At 40.8% G+C, this 25,716-nt stretch overlaps 1 protein-coding gene across 16 annotated transcripts in view; it reads left to right on the top strand.

Moving 5' to 3' along the window:
* Positions 1-25,716, top strand: part of UNC13B (unc-13 homolog B) — a 216,109-nt gene that overhangs the window by 29,896 nt on the left and 160,497 nt on the right. For all 16 annotated transcript variants that reach the window (XM_042804534.1, XM_042804537.1, XM_042804538.1 and 13 more), the window contains exons 4-7: positions 4,897-5,014; positions 6,028-6,151; positions 13,646-13,716; positions 16,855-16,912. In XM_042804534.1, coding sequence (XP_042660468.1) covers positions 4,897-5,014; positions 6,028-6,151; positions 13,646-13,716; positions 16,855-16,912 — 371 coding nt within the window. The remainder of the gene's footprint in view (positions 1-4,896; positions 5,015-6,027; positions 6,152-13,645; positions 13,717-16,854; positions 16,913-25,716) is intronic.

Here is a 25,716-nt window from a genome sequence, read left to right on the forward strand (position 1 = left end):
AACTCCTTCCACAGCACTGTTGTTTGTATGGAGCTGTGTACTGGTTTTGGTTGGGAAAGAGTTAATTTTTCTTCTTAGCAGCTAGAATAGTGCTGTGTTTTGGATTCAGTATGGGATTGGGTATGAGAAGAATGCTGGTAACACACTGATGTTTCCAGCTGTTGCTGAGAGATCAAGGGCTCTCCAACTGCCCATGTCCTGCCCGTGTGCAGGTCACAAGAAGCTGGGAGGGAGCACGGCCAGAGCACTGGACCCAAAGTGGCCAGTGAAACATTCTATATCATGTAACATCCCGTTCAGTATGTAGAGGACGGGTGGCTGTAAAGGAGGGGCTTCCCTCTTGCTTCTGTGATTGTGGGATCTTGGTATTTTGAGATCGCTGGCCGGGAACAGGTTGGGTATCAGCGGGAGAGTGGTGAGCAGTTGCATTGTGTGTTACCTGTTTGTGTTTTCTATTATTGTTGTTATTTTATTACAATTATTAAACTGTTTTTATCTCAACCTACAAGTGTTCCTTTGCCTCTCCAATTCCCTCCCACAGCACCCGGGTGGGTGGAGGGTAACCAAGCGGCTGTGGGATGTTTGGCTGCTGGCTGGGTTTAAACCACAACAAGCTGCTATCATCTTGTAGAAATTGGAGTACTTAAGTATGTAAAATACACAAGCCTGGTGACAACCTAAGTAATTTTATTTTCTTTTGTACACACTGGCCTGTGCTGAAGGAGATGTGTGTTGAGAGATTGTCTCTGCCAGTGCCATGGACAGGCTGGAGTAGTGTGTGTCCTTTTATAGTACCAGGTTACCTGTATTCCTGTTTTTAGACCTGTGTGTCAGGATGCAGTGAGGGCTGGCTGCTTCTGCAGGGACAGGGAGCCAGAAGCAGAATGCGGTAGGATGGCTGGTAGGGCAAGGTCCTCACCAGCCAGGGCTCAGTCCCACGGTACCTGAGCAGCGCAAGTAGGGTAGGCCTAAGGATCAGGCCAGTGTCTGCTGAGAGGTCAGGTCATCAGGCAGGTTTGTAGTAGTGAGGCAGGTCTGAGGTCAAGCTGGGAGTGCAAGTTAGCAAGTCAAGCTCAGGACTGTGTCTGGTAATGATAATCAGGGTCAGAGATGCTCCAGCAATCGCCAGTCAGGACCATAGTGACAGGGCAAGTCTGAGGTTGAGCTGGAAAGTCAGTCTGTGGGTTGAGTCTGAATTGATGGGATCCATGGATGGCTAAGCTAGAGACAAGCACACCGATGACATAGCTTAGGCAAGAACTGAAGGCCTATAGCCAAGCTTAAATGGAGTTCCTGGGTCATACGAAGAGGGTGTGGGTAGAGACCACTGGTGAGGCTGGTCAGGGCAATTAAGGGCTGGTGTTAGTGCACTCAGGGCCTTGAGATTGGCTGCCTCAGTATGGGAGCTGCTCTTGTGTGTTGACCCGGTACCCATGAATATGTTTTCCAGTTCCTCTGCTACAGTGTGAGGGGCTACCAGTCCCTGCCATGAGCAGCAGAACCAGTTCCAGCAATCCCAGGGTTTCTGGTGCAGTTGGCACTTCTGGTTTGCTCTGGTCCTCATAGTCCTGACACATAACCAGGGATTTCCCAGTATCTTTTAGAATGGTGGGGTTGTTTTGCTGGCAGATGAATGACATTGATATATTGCATCTGCTTCTGTAGCTTTGTAAGATGAAGTGAACTAAACTTACTAAATCCTGGACTTGAAGTGCTTTTCTCTGAACTTGGCATGGATACTGCTGTTGCAGGGGGACTGATGTGTCATCTTGTGGAGTCAAGGATAGTGCTGTTGTTTTTGAGTGGGTCGGAGGTATTTACATACTATCAGTAGCAAGAGACCTGCATGGGATTTAGTGAGTGTGTTTCCCAACCCAACAGCAGGTAGTTCTCTGCTGAAAGTGGAAAGCTTTTGCCTCTGCTTGAGGAGTTCACCTGTGTCGGTGCAGTGTTGTCATCATAGCTGTGCTCACATCTCACTTCTTTGGTGGTACTCTGCTTTTGGAGCAGCACAGGAGATGTGTGCTTCTTCATGGAGAATCTGGGCCTGTCCTTTGGCATCTGGTGAAACATGTGTGCTCCTGAATGCCACCATCTTGTCAGCTCTTCAGTTTCTGGTCAGACAGAGGCTGTGACTATCAGTGATGTAAATCATGCAGGACTGGGGTAAGGTTGGGGCAGAGAATTGTACCTGTCTGCCAAATCATATGCACATGGCCAAATTACTGACTCATTTCTTCTGCTATTTGTGCTCATCCTGTGGACAGGAACTACCTTTAAACGTGGCCAGCTATGGAAGAGGCTGCTAACCAGTGATTTAAGAATGGCACTTTTTTGTGCTGGATGATGGCTCTCCCAGTTGCTCTTCTTTCTCCTTCATCTCAAACAGCTCCTGGAACTGCTCTCCAGTATCAGCTGTGAGCTTAGCTAGCATGCTGTAAGGTCGCCGTGCTGCTCCATAATTAGTTGCTAGGGGATATGGAAGTAGAATATTAACAGAACTAGTTCTCCTTTATTGTCCCTGCTTTAGCCAGGCAACAGCACAGTTGTTCTGATGTTTCTTTATAATGAAAATATTACATGTGGCAGGGAAAGTGTTTTGCATGATCTTGTGTACATTGAGTTGTCCCAGGAGAAATAACACCGCTATACCAATACTACTATTCACTGGTTTGCTCTTTTTCTTTCTGGAGTTGGAAAAGACTTTTGAGCACCATGGTTTTTCCCTGAGGGAAGGATGCTTTTACTGTCTGTGTTTACATTTTTTATGAGGCATAGTAGAATAGACTACAACCTAGAAAATGCTTCCTATCTGTGTGTGTTGTTTTTGCCTCAAACTCCTTGTGAGACATAACACTTCAGAATGTGGGGCTTCTGAGGTTGTTTGAGATTTGCTTATTTACCAGACCAGTAAAGCACTTTAATATATTCTTGGGGGACATCTTCTAATTTTGAAGCATCTTTAAAAGGACTTCATATTTGCGGCAAGCATCTCTTGAGTGAAAGTGCAAACTAATGTTTAGAACATGATGATTAAATCGGTGTTGAAGTTGTTGGAAACGTTTTTCATTTAAATTCAATGTGTGTGTGGAAAGGGAGTGACACCAAATTCCAATCTCAGCTCTTTTGTTCTTTGAAGTTATTCTGCATCTAACCAGAAGGTGGAGAAAGGGAGACACAAAGGCAATCAGAGCCACTGTGCTGAAAATCTTTCTATTTTTTTGTTCTTATCTGGTGACCTGTATTGCGGAGTTCTGTACAGAAGCCTGTCATGTGTCTTATGATCAGTGTCTGTCAATGAATGTTGAAGCAAAGAACATGGTTTTATAGTATGCCTGAAAATAGAGTATTTCTTCCTTCCCTTTCAGGCTTCACACTATTCCAGCCAGCAGAAAATCAGTTGTTTCTGTTGTTATTTCAAGTTGCGCAATGAGATAAATATCATCTTCCAAAAGACAAGCAGAGGGAGGGCAGAGCAGTGATGGTGCAGGTGGCTAGTTGTTAGTTTGGCCGTATTGAGTAGCTATATCCAAACTGAGCGAGCTGGAGATTCAATTTCAAGATGCTATCAGTAAACTCATAATAAGCCTGTGTAATAGCTTGAATTTGAACTTTGTAGGCTGGGTCACCCAAGTATTGGACACTCCTGACCTCAATCTCTGTGTCTTAAACAAGAACAGAAGCATTTGTGTTTAAAATAGGTAATGATGTACTTTGCTATAGCTGTAGGGGTTGTCTTGAACCTTGTAGATAAAGTATTCTCTTTGAAAGTTGTAACAAGTCTCTGGGGCAAAGCTCAAATAGTTGCTGGGATTTACAGCAGTTCTTTTTTTTGGCCATGATGGCAGTCTATAGGAATTGGCAATTAATGTGCTTTCAAATTTCCTTGACAAACTTAATATGGATACATTTGGACAGCAGGCAGCAGCACTGTGTGTCCAAGATACCTACTTTTTGGGATTAGTTGTTGCACTAAAGGGAAGTCCTGAGCTCAAAGAAGTAGGAACAGCAGCCTTTCTTCATGATAAGTGTGAGACAGTTGCAAATCAACAGACAGCTCTCGTGTTTTTACTAGCATTCAGGCTGTGTGTTTGTTAACACTGTTCTTAAGTAGGCATGTTATAAACCAGCATCGAAGAATGAGGCATAAATGCTATGAAGCATTGGGAAGAAGCAAATTTGAGATGCATCCTTTCCTTATTGAGACAGATGTTTGTGAAAACCTTTAGATAAGTATTTCCAGGAATTTAGCACCTGGTGGTCATGTGGCTGTATTGCCATTTGCTGCCACAGATTTGCATGGCTCAAAACCTTGCAGTGTCACGCAGAGGCAGAAGCTAGTGCTGGAGCAGAAGTGGTGCAGTGCAGCTCTGAGCAACAGGTAGTGCTGCTGATGCAGCTATATGCTGGATTTGGGACTGTTACTTTGGGAATGCAGCAGCTCCACTCACAGATAAGTATTGGCCTGTTTGGACGTGCCAGAGTACACTTGTGTTGGTGCACTGCCAAGGGAAAGGAGACACCCATTTTGTTAGAAATGGCGTGCCTGATGACAAAGAACAGCTCACCTCTAGGTTTTCACCCAAGATACACATTTCCTCCTGCTGTGTACATAGATGCAGAGACAAGTTCCCAGCTGGCACTCCATGCATGGCATAGATCAGGGTTTTAATTCGTAGTCTTTGTGTTAAACTGTGAGAATTCAGTCCACAGAAACTAGTGTTCCCCGTGGGTGTGAGCGACCTTGACTAGACACTTCCAGAAGCATTCTGTAGCTTAACACAGCTGTGTGGAAAGAGTTCACTAGTATAATCATGGTCATGGTACAGAACCTAAAGCAGAAATAGATTATGTTCTGCTTTTTTCTCACCTGTGCTGCCTTTTCTTTTCTTGCAGTGAGATCAGTCGGCTGGACCTGGGCCTAATTGTTGAAGTATGGAACAAAGGACTGATCTGGGACACCCTGGTTGGGACTGTGTGGATTGCTCTGAAGGCCATTCACCAATCTGATGAGGTTAAGCTGACACAGAAGCTTTATTCTAACAGCTTCAATGTTGATAGTTAACGTGTTACAAATCTGGCCTGGTGCAGCCCAGGACTGTGCTCCTCAGCAAAACTTCCACTTGCAAAGTCAGGAAGGCTGGGTGAGGGGAGAGGGCTGTTGGCATCACATTGTTGGTTTTGTTTTTGAAGAAGGCTGCCTATAGTGAGACCAAAACTGAGTTTAAGTAGGGGTCTTTGGTGTCCGTTCATTCCCAGGGTCTCAAAAAAAAAAAAAAAAAAAAAGGGCTTAATCTATTAAGGAACACATATAATTGAGAGTACCCGAAGTCTTAAGGACTGACTGCTTAGTCTGATGCTCAAATTTATATGAGTTCCTGCTAAAGACAAGAGAGTGCCCTGATAATAGGCAAGCCAGCCTTTGAGGTAGTCCCAGAGCATGTCTACATCATCATCTTAAAGCTTTTGGTTGCAGTATTAGAGGGTGTCTAGTGATGCTAATATGAATTGAAAAAAGTAGGAAATGGAATGTGCCAATGTCTGTAACTGCCCTGAATTTGGTGGTTCTTGCAGCTAAGCAAGACATTTTGGGGTTTTCACCTCAAATTTCAGGGTATTTATTTAAGATTAATGAATTTGAGCACGGAGAGAGTTTATATTTTCTGTAAAAGGGTAAGAGTGGGGATGCTCATCAGTATGGCCATAAGGTCTAGCTGGTGCTCGGTTCATCTGGCTGTCCAGGTGCTCCTTGGTGCCTGCCTTTGAGGGCTTACCTTTACAGTTCCACTGCAAGGCAGTACTTCTGCTAGGATGCGTTTGCTGCTTGTTTTGGTAAAGGCCTTTGAGATTTGGAGGAAAAGCTGCCAGCATGTGCTGAATGGATGTCATCTGATGTAAAAATTGGGTACCAGGCCTTGATAATACTGTAAGGCTCTTCCTGGAGTCTTCTATGTTAACAGATTTGTAAGACTCACTGCATAAGGATCTGCCAGACTTGAAACTTCTCCTGTGGCTTGTGATTCGCAGGAGGGTCCTGGGGAGTGGTCTACGCTGGAGGCAGAAGTCGTAATGAAACATGATGAAATCTGTGGAACTAAAAACCCGACTCCTCATAAAATTTTGCTGGACACAAGATTTGAATTGCCATTTGGTGAGTGCATTTCAATAACTTACCCAGGTTGCTAACAGTGGAGAGAAGGTGTTTGGAAACAACTTGAGTTTTATAATCAAGTTGTGCTCATTTTCAGTTCAGTCAAAATAGTTCAGTGCAGATCAAATTGCTACTGTTCATTTCTTGTTTGGCTTCTTTCTAACAAGATCAGAATAAATAGGGAAGATTTGAGGTCTCTGAATGCTGGAATGTTTGGACTACCAGCAGTTTAAGAAACTATTAATACTATTTCAGGATTGTGCAGTCAGACATTTTGTTCCTGAGCAGGGAACATTCACTTCTTTGTATCTAAACAAATTTGGCTGTAGAAGAGATCAGGTGTGTTGTTAGAGATGTGCTGTGGTAGGTGCACTTAAACCCTGTTAGAAGTGTGCAATTCAGTTAGTGAAACATTTAATGCTCAGTGCTCCTGAACATTATCATTAGCTGAGTATATAAATAACTTGGTGTTGTAAGAACTGCCTTTCTGGCAATTACTTGCAGTTGAAAAGTACAGAATGTGGAAAAATAGATGATTGGAGCAAACCCACCTCAAGTAAAGTTGAGTGTGATTTTTTAATTTTACTTAATGCCACCCCTCCCCCACCCCTCCCCCCCAGATAAAAGGCAACCAAAAAACCCCAAAACAAATAAACCCCAAAAGTAAGGCCTTAGCTGACTCTTGGGACCAAGAACAGAGATGGTGTTTTGGCGGCTGGTGGTATTTTTTGTCTTCATTGGGCACTGAAGTGTTTCAAAGTTGTCTGTCATTGCAAGGCTCATCTCTCCCCCTTTGCCTGTTGCTTGTTTTTTTGCTGCCAACCCTCTGGCAGTGTGAGCAAATTGTATCATGCTCTAAGCACTGGTGGAACATTTGTGCCCCACTGGCATTTGGCCAGCAACTGTCAGGATTGGCCATCTGTTGTGGATAAAGTTAGGTGGTCTGTTAGCCTTATACCCCCCTTCCCTGTGCAAGGGAGGATGCAGGCTTTGGCCCTGCAGCACTGCAATCAATATAAATTGTATCTTGTGCTCCGAGTGTGCTATTTTGAGCACACAGTCCACTGGATGGTGCAATTCAGGGTGAGTGCAGTGTTTTATAGATGTAATAGGTGCTGCTCTTTAACTACAGTCCAGTGTGTAAAGGGGAAAAGGTATCTGGCAACTAAGCTGTCTAAATGTTGGTGTGGAGCCATCCCCCTTCCTCATGAAAATGTCCTGGTGATGCACTGCTGCTGTCACCCTGTCAGTAGGAAGTTTATTGCTGAAATTGCTTGTTATGTAAGAAGGGGAACAACTCGATTTTCTTGTGAGGTGAAACAATGGTTCTTTGAGGCAAGTGTTTAGGCTTCTGGGAGGGAGAGCATACATAGCTGAAGGCAAGGTTTGTGGCTGCTAGCTTCTCATATAAGTTCATTCTGGCATAGTTGCTTGTAAACTGTCTCTGCTTTAAAAGAAAACGAAGTTCTGATCTCTATATATTCGGAGAGTATCCAAAAGAGAATTAGCTTTCTTCTGCAATTCATGTTTCGGACTGCATTACGTTTTGTGATTGTTTTTTTTTTTTTCTTTGTTTGTTTGGGTTTTTTTCAAGTATAGGAAAACACACTCCCTGTAAACCATTATGTATTAGAGCATCTGGATTTAAAAAGCAAAAAATATTTCAGGTAATAGTGTGTTTTCTCCTTACTACTATACTCAAAATACAGGACTCTTTTTTTTGTTTGTTTTGTCTGGTTTGGGTTTTTTAACTACTGTTTTTAAATGTATGATGTTCTATAGAACATAGAATTCTGAGAAGTATGATTTCACGCAGAAAACTGAAACACTTAGTAAATAACAAGCTTTTTGTGACTATTCTGTTTTTAATACAATTGATCCTTTAAAGCATGTCTGTTACTTTTGCTCACTATGCCAAACACTGAAATAACAGCAACTCCACAGTGCTGTATTAAAGGGCTTTTATTTTAGAGTGTGAAAAGTTACCTCCCTCTCCAGTGCTTCATAATGTCAAGGAAAAAATGGGTGCATCAGTTCACTCTCTCAAAGCTTCTGCTCTTCACTTGAAGAGTGCTGCAGTTTTTCTTAGAACTTCTTTTTTCTGTCTGTCCTGCCACGGCAAGGCCAGAAGCATATTGAAAAGCAGTAGGCACCAAGAGTGTGGGATATTCCTCTAGAAGATAGCGTCTACCCATATCACCTTCTCCAGCAGTGCTTCCTTTTACCCCATGACTCAATGTCTCCTGCCATCGGCTCTAGGTTAGAGAAGGACCCTGCGAGATGGATTAGGCTCTGCCTCCTCGCCCTTGCAGTACAGTATCCTGCAGACTTGGATAGATGCATGTAGGTATCTCAGCTCACAGCACTGCCTCTGTGTCTCTCCTGATGGTTTTGCAGGTCAGTTTTCCTCTAAGTGGAGGATAGCAGTATGGACACTTAGTGCACGACGCGTTAAGACTGTGTTGTCATATAAGCTGGGAACTGCTGCTTTATACCTACACAGAGAACTACATGGATCACTGATCTGCTGTGAAAGTTCTTATGCCAGCAGCTCCAGTTGCTGTAAAGGTAGTGTTTTAATAATAGCATGTTTGCAATGACACTTAGGGACATTGTGTATCATGTTTTGTTTCCCAGGTGAAGATCTCCTGGCTGTTGTAGATACATGAGAACCAGTGTGATACGTGTGCAAATGCATAGCTTGTGCAGCTTTCCAAGACTGGTAAAATACAGCTGTGTGGGGTAACAGCTTTAAAAAAATAGTGTGTTCTTCTGTTTGGTTGTGCTTCTGTGCATTTTCTATTGCTTCTGGCTGCTCTGTTTCATTTAGGTTAGACACATGAATGCAGTATCCCAGGTTATTCAGTCTGCGTATTTATAATGTTTCTCTGTATTTAGGTGGAGCTTGAGAAGTTTTCAAGGGGTTGTAAAAGAGAATAAATGAATTTGAAAACCAGAAAAGCTGAAGTTCTTGGTGTAAAACACGATTGTAGATGGAAAGAGGTTTAGAAACTGGTTTGTTATTTGCACTGTATTTATCTTGGATTACCTTACTGCTTTTGCATTCACCTGATGTGTTCAGAATTTTTCTTCCTCAGTATGTCTTCTCCTGGTACTTAGGAGACTGGCAACAGCTAAAGATGAAATAAATGCAGAACATGCTGATGCTGTTAATGGTAGTTACCTGATGAAGTCAACTTAAAGGGTTTTGTGGTTTTACTTCATATGAAGTTGTTTTTAACTGTTGATCAAGTTTGGAGTTGGGAAGCAAGTATTTCCTAAGAGATGCTAGTGAGAGTTGTAGTCTCTGCTCCTGGTGAGATAAAATAACCTTTCTTGAGGTCATCCATCAGTTAAACTTTGTTAATGACCAGATTTCTAATAGGACAAAGAACATGTGTGGTGGCCTTGATAGATCCTCCATGTGTCCCATTGGATGTTCCAGATGCAGCTCTTGCATTGCGTTCAGTAGTGTTGTTAGTGTGACGTTAGTTTGTGTTGTATAGGAGAGAGAGCAGATCTGTGGGGCCTTTGGTGGTGAGCATCTGCATGTGATGGACTGTGGTGCTGGGGATGGGACTGTCCTCTAATGTTCTCTGCCAGCCCTATGTTCTTAAATGTTCAATCTCGCAGAAACAGAATGACTGTAAATCTTCTAGAAAAGTGCAGCAGAGCACGAGCATTTAAAATATGAAGTGTTAGTGAGAGTTGATATTAACCTGTATGGTGCAAAGCATTTTTATGCTTTGTAGTCTTTTAAAATGGCAATAAACTGCCTTCCTGATGGGAGGAAGTGGTTGTTAGCAAAGACAGGCTAGAGCAGCTTTTTCCGCTGATTGTATCTGTTTCTTCTCAGGACAAGACAGACATATCAAGGAACAGAAACAGCTTTTCTTCTTGGTTGGTTTACAACATTTGCTGGTAGGGAGAAGACAGTCTAGCTATTATTGTCTTGATGTAGTCAATGCGTGCTGGCACAGACTTTCCAAGATGCTACTTTTCAAGTGTAAAATGGTGCTGTTTAAAAGCAATTTTAATCTTTCCCCCTTTTTTAGAAGTGAAGTGGCTATGTGCAAGTCCATCACAGATTAGAGTGCTCAAAAATGCTTTTGGCTTCCAAACTATAGTGGTTTGGGTCTGTGCCAGGCTGTTTATTGGAGTGAAAATGCTTTTAGTGTTCTGAGCACTCACAGGCTGGGAGTGTGCTGATCTGCATTCAGCCATCAGGTGGAGTAAATGTGCTTTGTTGTTTTATTGTCTTGGGAACTGTACAGAAAGAGAAATGCTCGTCTCTGCAAAGTTATTTCAGTGCAGACTTGTGAAGATTCCCGTACCTCTGGGAAGGAAAGAAATTGGGGCTGGGAAGAGAGGAAGACAGGTGAAGGCTTGTAGGAAAGTGAGGAGAGAGAAGGGGTATCACTTTTACTTCCAGCACTTCTCACTCACGCCTACCTGGGATATGACCCAACTCAGGACTTACTACTACTAGGGAAAAACTCAGGTGGCACAAGGTGATGTCCAAGGAGTAGAGCAAGGACCACCAGGCCTGAGGTGAAGAAAAGTTTTAGGGTTGAAACTCCTGGTTATTGTCAAGCTAGAGATCTCTAAGTGGGAATACTGTCATGTTTAGGTACCTGAGGGTGTCTGTGTGAGGTGATCTGTGTAGATGCAGCAAAATCTCCTCTAATTCCTTCCTCAGTCTAGTAAGTCTCTGTACTGCAATGCTGCTATTTCTCTGGTGGTGCAGTGTTTCCAGGTGTCAGGGCCCTGGGTGCACTGATCAGTTCTAATTGCTCTGAGCACCCTCAGCTGAGACCTCCACCTATACCCCTTGCTCTTGGGATGAGGAGTCCCACTTCTGCTTAGCTCCAAACCCTCACTCATGAGTGATGCTGTGGAAGTTACTGATCTCTCTCCTCAGTCATAACCATGTCTCTGCCTGCTTATGGACCCCATAGATTCAGGACCAGATGTGGACTGACTTGCTGGCTTGACCTCAGACCTGCTTTGTCACTGTGGACCTGCCTGCTGATTTGGGCTCCTGATTGAACCGGGCCATGATCTCTGGGCTTGCCCTGCTCACCTTGCTCAGGTGCTGTAGGGCAGGGTGCTGGCTCGCAAGTCCCCTGTCCTGCCAGTCATGGGTCTCCCTTGCCTCCCCTCCCTTAGGGAGCAACCAGACCTCACTGCATCCTGACACCAGGAGCCCAGAGAAGACAGGGGGTTCAGCTTCCAGCTGAAGATGGCAGCAGGATCAAGGACAGCAAAGCTTGCAGCCTTTCTGTGTTGGTATCAAATTAAAAAGCCACAGAAGCTAGTGAACATATCTGCCCATCTCCCCTCTGTTTTTGTCCAGCAGTTTTGTTTCACTGACATATGGCCTTGTTCCTTTTGTTTACCAAGCATGATGTCAGCTGAGTCCTGAACTGGCATCAGATGGCTTCTGTTTGGACTAGTTCAGCTTTTTATCTTGTAAGCAAAAGTTAGTGTAGCAGAGGTGAGACACAAATAGATGGTGAAACTAAAAAATAGTTATAAACTGCATCCTCAAAAAATTGAGAATTCTGTCTCATTGGGTATTTCTTCTTCTGAGCAGGTAACTTGACTCAAGTTCATAGGCCATTTGCTTCATGTTTAAAGTTTCCAGTGCAGTAACTGTACTGGCATTAGTACTGATGACAAGAGTTTCTCTAAGTTCAAGATGATGTCCTTGAAGCAGCCAGTATCTAGACAATAGCAGATTTTTATCTATGACCTCTGTAAGAAGCTGTTTCAATAGAGTAGCAGTAATCCTGCATTAAAAATCTGATAGCCCTGTTTATGAAATGGGCACCTTGAATACAAGATAGGAACAAATCCAGGAGACGCATGGTGCTCCTTAATGCCTGGGCCTTCTGCTAAACCTTGATCTATGGGAAAGCATTGAAGCCTACTGTACGACAACTGCAGTTTCTGAAATGTTGGTGGTAGTCCATTGCTTCATCCCTCCTAGATCTCTATGGTCTTGATTTTGGGCTTCAGAGTTGAGTTCCTTTGACTCTGACTATTAGTCCTCAGTTAATGAGTTTTTCTTCATTTCTTAGAGGAGTGGTGGCTTTCAGAGACAAAATTCCATAGGCTTTGCTTTAATGTTTGGATTGCTTTGTTGGAGTTCTTCTCCTAAATCTCATCAGGTCGTATGCTGATAGCCCTTCAGTTAATTGATGTCATCTTTCTAGATCTATTCTGTCCAGATTTCCTTTGCATGCTGCCCCTCATTTGTGTGGAGCTCATCTAATAAGTCTGTACAGCTGTGATCCACAGCCCTGATGATCAAAAGCATGTATGTTTTTTCTACAACTCCTCTAATTCTGGAAGACTCTCTCATGTTTCTCTTGCCTTGTTTTCTAATAGCATATGACAACAAAGCAATCACATCAGAAAGAGAAACTCACTCTGGGTATTATAATAAAAATAAATTAACTTTAGTCTCTCTTCAACCAAGGAGAAATCAGTTGTCTTTTTGTTACTTAATGCAAGTTTTCTAGAGCCAGTCACTAAGTTTCCAATTCCCTAAAACTTTCTCAAGTGGGACCTGGTTTAGCCCCCCCTTCTGGGTGAGACTAGTTGCCTAAAAATACAGTGGTGTTTCTGTTAAAGGTGTAGACATTAATTCATAGTCCAAGGAAGTAACCTACTTCTGAAATTCAGATTCTGCTAAATCCAGTGTGTTCCTTGTTGTTGAAAGCAGGTTGTGTTCTAATACACTGGCCACTATTATCTCCAGATGTTTTGAGGTCACTGGCTTCATAAGATGACAGTTTGTGTGGCTGAGAGAGGAGAGGACATATATAGGTTAGATATGCCCCTTATGTCAGTCATCAATTTGGCAAATCTTCTAGAAGGTAAAAGGATTGTTGTGATTCATTTCACAACAAAGTTACAATGTGTTGTAAAAATAGGAATGTGCTTTCATGTGAATATGACTGTTCATTACCTCAAAAAATTTGGCATATTGCCTGCAAATGAAAACAAGAGACTGTTTATTTTTTTTGTACTTAATTTGTGTTACACCAGGTACATAAGTAAGATGTGCTATTCAAAATGAGCCCATGTTCTACAGAGGTTATAAAAACCTCTGGAAGAGGCTCTTGATCTTACTATGTGTTGACATGCATATAGCAAGTGTATTAATACCAGTATGAAATGGCATTTCATAAAACTAATACTTGGATTAAATCTGAACCAATCTGTCTTACTCTTTCCTACCTTTGTGAAGTGTGCATTTGGTTAATCAGCTTTAAGCAAGAAAGCAATGTAAGTCCTTGAACTCTGTACTATGTACAATGTTCATTTTCCATCTGAGTGCTAACATAAGATAGTCTTATTACTTAAAAATTACATGTAGCTTTTTGCGGTGTGATATTGGAATACCCTCCCTGGTTTAAATGCTACTGGTGATAAATACAAATTTGCCTGGTTAATGAGATGGTGTGACTTATTCTTTTGATATAGATATCCCTGAAGAAGAGGCCAAATACTGGACCAGAAAATTAGAACAAATAAATTCGCTGGGAGATGATGAGGTAAATATCTAAATTGAAAGATGAAGGTAGCCCTGAATGCCTTATAACTTGCTTTTTTTTCTTTGTATTGGATCCCTGTAATTAAGGTAACTACTAAATGTTCATCATTCACAAATCTTCCACAAACTTTTTACAGAACTTTTCTCAATGGTACTGTTAGTATTTCTGCATGTTGGAAGTGCTTAAATAATAAGAACTGTTTTGTTGATGCATGTACACTCAAAGGAAAGGTAATACTATGCTTTACCTCAGAGGAGAATGAAACCATTTTTGACAAGCTATAGAAGGTCCTCAACATTTATGAAATCGAGTCAAAAAGGATATTTTTGCAGTTGGCTGGTTCAGGGAAGAAGACAAAGCAAAATACTGAATCTTTCTTGGAACTGAGGGCTGTTGGAGCTGTTAGGTTTGTCCTAATCCAGCTGTTAATGGCTCAGTTTATACGAATCTTATATTGCAATACCTGCTAGCTATGCTTTTGGTTTCCTGTTTTTTCCAGTGTGTACTTGACTAAACAACTATAAATTAAAAGTTGGAGTTTTTTTGTTTGTTTGTTTGTTTGTTTGTTTTTTAAAGAGAGACTGTTACATGATTAAAACTTTTCTTTACAGTTCATACTGTTTGCAAAATAAGATTTGACATATGCCTGTACCAGAAGTTCAGCATTTAAAAAAAGCCCAGAACACTCATGTGTCGAGGTCAACATCATTGAGTTGGAACATGGTGCTTGCTTAAATTCTTGGTAGGTCTCTTTCCCTAGCAAGATAACTTGCACAATGTTCTGACAGTGGCTTTAGGACATTTTTGTTTGGGGGTCCTTCTATTCTTTTCTGTTCCTTATGTGAGTCATTTGGCTTACTGTGCAGATGAAGAAAAATAAGGTGGGTTTTCTTTTTGACTGAGGATAGACCAGTATTTGGGTGGATAAAAACATAACTTCTTGAGGACAAATTCTTCTGCCTTCCTAGAAGTTTGAGCACCTCTTGGAGTTCATAAGCTCAGTCTGTGACTTGGCCAGCCAGGGATGCTGCTGTGGTGCTTCCCTGCTCCTGTGGACTGTATCATCAGTCTGTGCCAGGCACTTCAGTGCGGAGTAGGTGCCCTCTAGTGCTTCATCGAACTGGTACTTGCTGAAATGTATCCTGAGCCTTGTGAGACTTCTCTTTTCCTGGAGTGCAATCCATCTTCATACTCAGTGCATGTGTTTATCAAATACTAGCAACAAAACCATGTATCTGTGACCTCATGATCTCAGATTTATTCTGGATGTTCCCTGTCACCAGTGAGAAAATGAAAAAATGTAAGAACACCTGTGCAGGGCCTGACCTAAGGTTCATCTTGTCCCATGTCTGACAGTGACCCAGAATGGGGTTGATATCTTTCTTACATATTCCCCTAATTTGCTTTGACTTGTAGCTCAGGAACTTCCAGAGCCAGAGGCAGTATTTTTGTGTTCAACAACACTTGATGAATTTTTCTTCTGTGGATGTCAGTTGCCTCTTGAACGCACCCAGGTCAGTTATGTTGTGGCAAAGGAATTCAGCACCTTAATTGTGCATTACCTGAAGAAATACCTTATTTGCTCTGAGCAAACAAACCCTGTGTTGTGAAACCATCTGGAAGCAGGTTTATTTGGAGAAATTGAACTACTGATCCTCATTCATCCATTCTGTGTGACTTGGCTTTACAGACCTTCTTGCATGGCTTTTGGGCAACAGAGTCCTAGTCTGCATAGTGGTATTTAGCACATTTCAATTTTGTACCTTTATCTTCTTTACTGTACATTAAGTTCAGCTATCTGTGTTTGAGACAATGGATGAACAGACTGAAGTTGCACAGCAATATTCAAGAAGCAGATTCATTTAGACTTTATATGGTGTCATAAGACACAAACCTATAAACACATCATATTCAGTTTTCTTTTTGGGACTGCTGATAGCTGTTGGGCTGATGCCTTAAAAAGAACAAACTACGGCCATTTTTTGATCTCTGAGTATAATAATTCAGAACCTATTGCTGTCCCGTGCTGCTGAAATTGCTTGTCAACAGACTTCCTTTAACCACTTTGTCAACCAGTCAGTGCTGTGAGATCCAGCAGTTTGTGTTTTCACAATCAGTTTGCTGATGATAAGACTAACCACCTTTCAGGATTGCTTGTGCATTTTAAATAGCACAGATTGTAAGATAGCCACAAGGGAAGTCTGCAGATTGTCACCTTCCATGTAATGAGAGCTGGTCATTAATCCTTACCAAATCCAAGGAGAGGCTGTCTGATGGCCATGTTTTGCACAGGTTGCAGCACTAGGTTGCTAAGGTTGACACTTCTTTTTTTGTCAGACCTTTTCTTCCTAGCAAATACTGTTCTCAATTATTTTGCTCAATTGTCCTAGTTTTCTGATATCTCTTTGTAATAGGAGACAGAGAATAACAAAATAAAACTACTGGCATCCCCCTAGGGAAAGCTTTGATGCTGCAACAGCTTTGTAAAATGCCAGAGCTGGCTAATTGAAATAACTCTATGTTCTCTAATTTAGTATTAAATGAGATGAAAAATTCTTCACTTTGGATGTACAGTGGATCACAGAAAAGTTTTTAAGTGTTGTCTAGGCAAACATTGCATTACTGCCCTGCTGGGCACACTAGTTATCTAACCGCTTCAATCTCCTACAGTAATATTGCTGTGAGCCAACATAAGTTTTGAACAGTTGAAGCTGTGCCTGAGTGTCTAAACATAAATGGGTTTATACTCTGTTCTGAACTCCCTGTCACAGTGACATTGTGGTGTGAACAATCAGATCTCTTAGATGTCTAATTTGAGGTTTGGCAACTGAGAATAGGGCCTGTGCTTGTAGTAAAGCAGACTTCACCTTAACCAGATGTGCACTTTTTAACACCTAGTGTTGGCATGAGAAAAGAGGAGACTTCTGGGAGTATGTCTGAATACGATATTAAGGAGAATATTTAATGCTTTGATACTATCAGGGATGTTTTATCTTGTGTGGTATGCTGTACTCTGAAAGCTGTTTCATAAAGTTACTATTCGCTTTCTTATTAGTCTGTGTTCCTTCTCTCTTTCTTTTTTTTTTTTTTTTTTTCCTTCCCCCCCCCCCCCCCCCCCCCCCCCCCCCCCCGCTTTAGTATTCCTTTCAGGAGGAAGTCCAGAAGAAACCATTGCCCAGTGCTGCCTCCCAGTGTTGTAAGTTAGACTTTATTTCTTCTCGGTATTATCTTTCTTCTTTAGTGTACTTTATTTCCTTCTCTGGTTAGTTATCAAACGATGGTAAGCCCAAACAAGATTTGCTTGTTAGAAGTACTTAAATCTCTGTGAAGCCAATAACTTTTGTCAGTTATGAAAAACTTTGCCCTTCAGAATGTTCATCCGAAGCTTCTGATGCTGGAAAAAGAAATCATGCATTGAGTCCTTAACCTGTTTGTGTCCTCATGTGGAATAGGAACACAAAATGTTTTCAAAGTCACCTAGGTTGTCAGACCCCTGTAATATTTGACACAATATGTTCTCTTTAAACATCACGTGTTGAGTATTAATTTTATGACTTTTTATTTACATATTAAGAGGAGGAGAACAGATGAAGAAAGGTAATGCAGGTAGCCTTTCAAAATGCAGCAGAGGTTTGTGTACTTGATGCCTAATTTCTTTGATACTGCTTTTTAATGCTGTGTTGATGGATGAAAAGTATTTTTTCTAATTTCTACTTATCTCATCTTGCATTTTTTTATTCTTCTGAAAACATAGATGGAAAAGTAACCTAGGAGATACTGTGTCTGATGGTCTGCAGAATTAGATTTCTGAAACACTGCTTTTAACGTCCAAGAGATGAAAGATCAATGATGTTTCTTATGAATGTCTTATCTACCGTTGGCAAGAACAGTAATAAAATTCAAACCTCATAATTTAAAGTAATCTTTTATCCTCTACTTCAAATCCTGTAAGATGTGCATATTACACTTTGCAGGCTGTTTATCTGTTAGGCTGACTTTAGGATCTATACAAAACTGTTAACATTAGGAAATGTTAACATTAGGAAAAGGTAGTGTTTACCTTTTTTGAGTAGAATGAATTTATCTGTGTACTGTTACTATGTTTTCTTAAAACTATCTTCATCAAAACATGGACATTAACCCGTTGCCTAGGAAATCTGAATGTGTTGTGTAGCTGGAACGTTTACAAAGCTATATGAAAGTATTACGGCAGTGGTACACTAGGTAACACGAAGCGTGTCTTCCCTTTTTAAAAAAAGAGTGTATGTAAAGAATAAAGCACTCTCTTTGTTTGTTTTTTTAATAAACAGAGGGGTACATTTGATTTGTAAAGCCTACAAATAAGAAATCTTGTTTGAGAAACTAATATTTGACTAAATCATGCTGGCACAGTGTGCAGAACCCTTAGTGTCAAAAGATCAAAGAAAACCAGTCTACTATGAAGTGTCTAAGAAATGAACATTCCTGGCTACGTGCCCTGGACTTTGCCTTTGTTCGAGAGGGACTGGTTTGATGGACTCTTCTATGTATTGGGATGGGGATGTATGGGTAAATTAAGGAGAAGGCTTTTGTGTCGGGAAGGTAGCTGCACCTATTCCCACAGCATGGTGCTTTTACATCCTCAAGTACTTGTAGCCTGTTTCCTCCCTGGAGGACCAACTCCTCTTGCAAATAGACATAGTGAAGAATAGAACTGTAGCTGCCCTTTTGTGTTACCTGTTAACAGCCTGCATCTTCCTGGAAAGGGACCTTTTACAGTGATTAATCGAAGGCCCCTGGTTTGAACAATTAATATCACATAAGAATTAATGTAATCATTCATGGGATTAAAACAATCGTTAGAATTGTTGTTAAATATTTCATAGCAGTATGTGGTTAATGTATTTAGGAATTTTCTAGTAATTCAGTAAAGCTTGTGGCACTGCATGTACTTTTGCTCATCTACTGCCTGCAAGTATCCAACATCTATGAATACCTAATTATTTACATGGGCAATTATAAAATGGACATTTAATGTAGAGGTACTTTTGAAAAATGAGTTTTGCCTGCATCAATCTGTGCATAAGAATTGTAAGCTTGCCTGAATGCAGCATTGTGCTTTGTAACTCAAGAATTCAGCCCAGAAGATGCATTGATTGTGTCTCTATTGAAATCTGACCTTACCTTTGGTTATGACGCAGGAGATGAATCCCCTTTTACATAGGAGCCTAAAACACGTTGAATACAGAGTGTTCTTACTTACCGTGTGGGTAAATAATTGATAGATACATTTTTAGATATAATAAAAATATCGTCAAGAACATTTGTAAGACTAATCCAATTTTCCATCACAATGTGCTAGATGAGATGTGATCAGTGCTGGGAGCAGGACACAATCAGCTGGATAACAGACTAAGTATCTGGAAGGAGCAAAAAAACTCTTTAGTGTGAGTAGTTTTTGACCCATGGGAATATCTTTCCAAATACTAAAACATATGAAGTTATCTTAACTGTAGAGCGAAAGTGAAGCAAAACACTTCATATGGCTTTTATTTAAAGAAATAACGATATAACTGCACATGCCACTGGTGTCCTGGTTAGCCCTCTTCAAACTTTCAGAAGACTATTCTGGCGCTTTTGTTCTATCTGGGGAAAATACTACTCCAGCAGACAGGGTAAGGTTCATGGAACAGGGAAATACATGTCCTTATATGTTAACATCAGATTACACTTCTGCCCTGTTCTGCTGTATTTTCCACACGTCCGTTCCCTTTCCCAAACCACCTTTTCCCATGGTTGTTTCCCCATCTCCTGCATGGATGCAACTTGTTCTAGTATCTCCCCTGAGTAAAGAGGGGGAGAACGATGGAGCAGAATGTGAGAGAAGAGAGCTGGGCCATGTCTGAAAGCCAGCATCTGGTCTGTGAGGGTGGGTTTTCATCTCTGGTCATGTGTGGGCTGCTGCCTTGGAATGGTGCCGTGGGAAATCTCAACCCAGACTAGGTGCTCTAATTTTCTGGAGATATGGAGCTTTCAAGCCCACTTTCAGTCTCAACTGCTGCTTTGTTCTTAAAAGAGCCTGACCTGTGATTTCTGAGGTAATGTAGGATTCAGGCTTCCTACTTATTCCTAAATGAAGCAGGTGGGTCTGTTCTTGTACACGGAATCTCTTCTAAGTCCTGCTGATTTTGGCACTTGCTGCCTCTTCCTTCATGATACTTAGCCATTTCGTTTTTACCTTCTAACTTCTGTGCTTCCCTATATATTTCTCCTGCCCTAGAAAGATCATATGCTTCCAGCTGATTTAATTTTCAGTGATCCCAAGCAATAAGCAAAGCACTGTAGTGGCCATGGATTCAGTTTTGCTTGCATTCCTATTAAATGTAATTCTTAATTTTCTGATACCTCATTGTTAGATAACTGCATCATCCTCATATTGGCTTTTACCCAAAAGCTGAAATGGAATGTAAATTAAAAAAGAAAGCAAGCTTTTACTGTCTGGAAATTCACTTTAAATGAAACAGATTGAAAAATGTTATTTGATTACTATGGCATTCATTGAGTCAATAAGCTCTAAGTTATTTATTGTGGTAGGTATAGATCTATTTTCTTTGTATGCTCAAGATCATTTCTGGCAACATAAAAGTCCATTATAATCCATAAGTGAGTTACTCTGCCAGTATTTTAAACACAGCTCTGGCTTGCAACAGACACCATGCAAACTGGAATGAGAAAAGTATTCTTTACCTTTGCAGAGAAGATTTGGTAGTCTTAGTTCATATCAGCTACTGTAAATACTGCTCTGTAGCTTTTGTTGGGGAGTTTGCAAATCTGGAAGCGAGCAGGTTTGTTTAGTATGATTCTCAGAAAAGATAACCTTAGTGCTGCTGAGTCAACCAATGTCTGTCCTCTTATCTTTGACTGATAATCTTTCTGGGAATGCTTTATCCTCCCTTGTCTGTATATACTTTTTTATTCCTTGAATCTGTGTTGTTGCTCTTTTCACAGTAAGACCCTGACAGACCACAGCACACCATAGTCTGACTTGCCTGTCTTTTACTCTGTAAAATCCCTGTCTACTAAAGCTGTGGTGTTGGGTTTTTTTCATTGTGGGTTTTGCTGGGTTTCTTTTTTTTTTTTTTTTTTTTTTTCAGAGGAAGGTAAATTTGTTGCTTGAATCTAGATTGTGAATTGGTCCAAGGAGGGAAGAAATAACTTTTCTGATATACTGTTGTACCAGCAAAAGAACTAAAGCTAGTCTGTGCTTGGTCGGCCAGCAGTTCAAAGAGACAGGAGCAAGACAACATCTTCTCCAGAAGAATAAGAAGGAACCCTAAATGCTCTCTGGAATGTGTATGGTGTGTATGTGTGCACATGCATGCAGGAAGAAATTGCTACAGCTTTGTTGTAGATACATGAGCAGACTTTTAACTCCTTAAAATTTGGCAAAACATTTTAAACACATTAATATGAATAGATGTCATTTGATTCCAGACTTATTTGTTGTTGACCCTTCTTTGCCACTAATATTTGAAGAAATCTATTTCTGCAAAATGTGTAAGGCAAAATTCTGTTAATATCTGTATATTCACTACTATTTCAGAAGTACCAAAGGCTGACTTTGAGAGGTTTCATTACTGATGCCCATTAGTTCTCTTTTTAGGAGCTCCAATTCTAGTGATGCATCAGGAAGGCTTGTACATTCTGTTGCGTAGACTGATTCTAATGCTGAGATTATGGTGCTTGCCATGGCACTGATGAGGAGCTTTGCTAAAAAGCCAAATGACTGCCTTTGCTGCCCCTGACTCCCCAGCAAGCCCTTGTAACATCCGGAATGATTTTGCGTTTAGAGTGCTGCAGTGTGGATACCAGCATATTTATGTTGCCATTAATGTGCCATTGGGTTGGAGCTTTCAAACCCTGCTGCTAGGATTTCCACAGCACAGGTGGTGTGGTGCCAGCAGAAGCGGTGGCACTGCATGCATAGATCTGGGCAGGCTGTAGGTCCAAGGCACCTGGGCAAAGCTCTTGCTGAAAGAGGTTGGTTACCAGGGTATGCACTGCAGCCTGTTTTCATGGAATGAAGTTGTAGCCATCCAAGGATACATGGGCACTCACTTGAGCATGCCATCTTGTGCTGTTGTTGAATCTTGCGGTTTATTCTAGTCAAAGATGATGATGGGTGCAATCCACCAGTGTTCAACTGGATGAACTAACCCTGTGACAGCCAATGTGCTGAAATGACATCCTATTAAGAGATTCCCCCCCCCCTTTGGTAACAATATATAAAAAAGTTATCTGCTATAGCAGGCTTTCAAGTCTAGGCAGCATCAAGATGCTTTTAAACAGGCCACAGCTTGACCATCTTAATTGTTTATAGTGATATATGATCTGTAATAGTGCAGTGGCAGGCAGCATAGTTGGCTGCAATTACTGAGAGGTGAGGCTGCAATTACTGAGAGGTGAGGCTGCCCTCCTGGTTTTGGAGATGTGTGCCACATGTCTAGATACTTGCCGTTTTATTTTTCCGGTTACCAACATGCTTCTGCAGTTACAAACAACAGAGGTCAGCAGCTACTTGTGACATCTCTGGATCAGGCCAATTAGGGAAGAGTAAAGGAGGAGGTCAATGGTTATTTTACCCTTCTCAAGGGTAGGTGGCACTAAAGATCCTGCTGCAGTCATTGAAAAGCTGTGCTCTAGTAAGAGTAAAACTGCTGGCCACGGTGCAAACACTGAGCCTTACAACAGTCCTCAAAAAAATGTTCAGTGTAATTCAAAACAGGATACGTGAATGGCCTTTTTTTTTTTTTCTTTCATTTTTTTAAATTAAGCTAGGCAGAGGAAAAACTGCTTGTCTGTACAAGTGAAACCATTGTATGAGCTGTTTTGCAGTAGTTTGACGGGCTGGGAAACAGAGTTCCTTGGCCTTTCTGCTTCTGGGTGACTGGCAGCTCCTGTTCCTCTTTGTTTAGGGTAAATCCCATGTGGGAGACTTGTTTTCTTGTGGCTCTGCAGTACTCACTGCCTGGGCTGGCTGAAGGCATGATAGATCTGCTTGAAGGAACACAGATTCAAGGTCTTTCTCTAAAATGTCTGCTTGCATTTTTAGGATAAAGCTTCTACCTCAGGACTGGATATGTCTAAGGAAAAGTACACAGCAAATGGAAGTTAAAAATACTGGTTATATTAGATTGTACAATAACAAAGTTTGACTTACTGCTGAACTCTAGAGGAGAACAGATCTGTAGGTTTGCTGCTGATCCTCTAAATTTACTTGGATAGTTGTTGTTTTCCTAGAGTAGGTGCTGTATTCTGAAATGTGTTGACAAGGAAATAAAGCTTTGACTTTTAAATAAACCCCAAACCTAAAGCTCTTCCCTAAATGCTGAACACTGTTAATACTGACATATTTCTCTATAACCAGTGATCAAAAAAAGTAAATGCTTGGTTAATCACCGTAGGTTTCATAATTTGTTTAATGCTCTTCATGAATGCTGCTTTTTTTTTTTCTGCTGGGGATTATTTTTAAGGCTTCTGAAACTTTATTAGTCATCCTTTAATGTCATAGCAATAATAGAAAATTAATTTGAATTTGCTTCCACAGTGGAATATAACCTTTTTAAAAAAATAGATTAACGATTTTAAACTGATAGATGAATTATTGTTCAACTTTATACACAAGCCATAGATATGTGTCCTTGAGCAATGAGGCTTCTACTGAAAGTCCACTTTCTACTGACAATCAGAAATAAAAAAGGCACCAAATCTTTTATTTTAAATGCTGTACAAGATTATATTCCTCTTTGCTATTGTGCATATAGGTAACATTAGGTGCTCCACTGTAGTCCAAAATTGTATCTCATGAGGAGTATATAAAACTTAGTTCTTGTGTTTACATCTCATAGTTAAAAGTCTGTGTAACTTGGTAGTCCAGAAATTTGTAAGATAGAGACAGCTATATTAGGTTAGAATGTAGTGATAGAAATGTTACAGTTTTTCCATTGTAGATAAAATTAAGTGGCATTCTGCCTGATTCTTTTCACCATAGTTATTAATGACTTGCACAAGCTTGTAATAACTTGGTGGATACTCAGTGATTTGATGGTGATCCAAGGCCTACTTAAATTCTCAGCTTTGCCTGATTTTGTTTAGCCACAGTAAAGGTGGCCAGAAAGACAACTTCGCTTCGTGAAATAAAACATTCCAAAATTTCAGCATAAGCTGAATGCTAAACTAAAATAAAATGTGGTGTAAAAGAGGGAGTAATGAGCAAGGAGAGTACTTGAGCATCATACTCTAGTGTCTGTCCTTGTGTCTGCCAGTTCCTTCTAGCTTGTTTCCCTCCTGTGCTTTTTCATCTCCTTTTGTGAAGTGGTCTTAGCCCCCAGCTGTGATGTTCCAAAACTGAACTGGAAATGGTGGTACTTGATATGAAACTTTCATGGTCATCCTGCTTACTGAAAACTTGATTTCATGATAAAAAGCTATTCAAAGTTTGGTTTGTATTTTAGAAGCTTATTCCACTAAAATACCATGTTTGATTTTTGGAAGTACATTGAATATTGGAAGAATGCACATTTTTATGGACTCTGAGATTTATGTGCACTGTGGTGAGGGTCTCAGCCAGGGGAAAAGGGGATTTATTGAACTTAGAAGAAAGAACTGACCAGGACCTTCTCAACTCTGTTTGTCTTCTATAAACAGTACTTTATTGGCACCAAATACAGTGTAATTTCCTGACCTCGGTTTGCTTTCATAAATTTGTTTAGATGTTCTCTGTCTTCACTCAGCGTGGGATATAACAGGAGGGTTAAATAATTTATCAGCATGACTGTAAGAAGTGGACAGCAGTAAATGATAATGTTCTGACAGGGATAGTATGTCCTAGCCACTCCGAGACTTGTAAACAGAAATGAAACAAAATGGCACACAGGCAATCAAACTAAACTGCATTAAAAACTTGGAATATTCTGCTTTTCTACAGTGTCCCTGCTGATCCAGGCTTGACAGTGTGAAGTGGAGAGGAGGAGTTCCTCTTTGAATAGTTGCATAATTGAGACACAGAACTAGCATATGTTATGTTCAGCTAACTGTGGGAACTTAAATGTGTTAACGACAAGAATGTTGTAGCTTCCAAGGCACCAGGCTGCTGGTATCACTTAGTCCTTAATTGGAGGTTTATATGAAACCTCATTTTTTGAGTACTGAAACTTATGAATACAAAATAATGTGATAACTGAGACACGCACTGTTGATATGTAAGAGCACACAGGGTAACTAGTCTGTCTTGTCTGTATCATCTATTCCAGTGTTAATGTATGTTTTTGTTGTATGTTTTTAGAATTACAACTTTACATTTTCTATCTCTGTGGACTTCTTTGTGTTTTCAATTCAAGTTTGTACAGGCTTAAATTTGTTCATGAAGGTGATCTGGAAGGGATTTTTTCTTAACAAATGGAGGTTATGCATATTACTTTCATGAAGCGGAAAAACAACTTCAAAAGGCTAAAAAGAAATTCTGTTTTCATTAACCTTCAAAATATCAAGACTGTCAGCCTAGGTCTTCTGCGATTATGCTGAAGGACCGAGATATATACTGTTAGCTCCTGAATCTTAAATGAAGCAGCATATGTGTTGAATCTTTAATAAATTCATCTTTTATCCAAAATGTTAGATGCTGAAGTGAAGTGGGTGTTAGTAAAAACAAACAAAAGCGGAGTTTTGAGATTCTGGCTGAAAATCCCTTACTCTCTGTTATTGCATCTCTTTCTGTTTGCTCCTGCAGCATTGCCTTCCCAGTTAGTCTCTAGTTGTAGTGTGCCCTGGTTAGCCAAGACCCAACTTCTCAGTGTGAGAAAACTTGCAGGATAAGGAGCCAGTGTCTAAATGCAGCTGCTCTTCTCTCCACCCTGCCCTACTTGGCATCAACTGCTATTTGTTTTAGGCATGGAAACATTAGACTCTAAACTGCTTTTGAAAGTTTGTGGGGTTTTCATGCTGTTCCTTATGAACTTGGTA

This window comes from Tyto alba, unplaced genomic scaffold (assembly GCF_018691265.1).
Source record: "Tyto alba isolate M040663 unplaced genomic scaffold, T.alba_DEE_v4.0 Super-Scaffold_42, whole genome shotgun sequence".
NCBI classification, from domain to species: domain Eukaryota; kingdom Metazoa; phylum Chordata; class Aves; order Strigiformes; family Tytonidae; genus Tyto; species Tyto alba.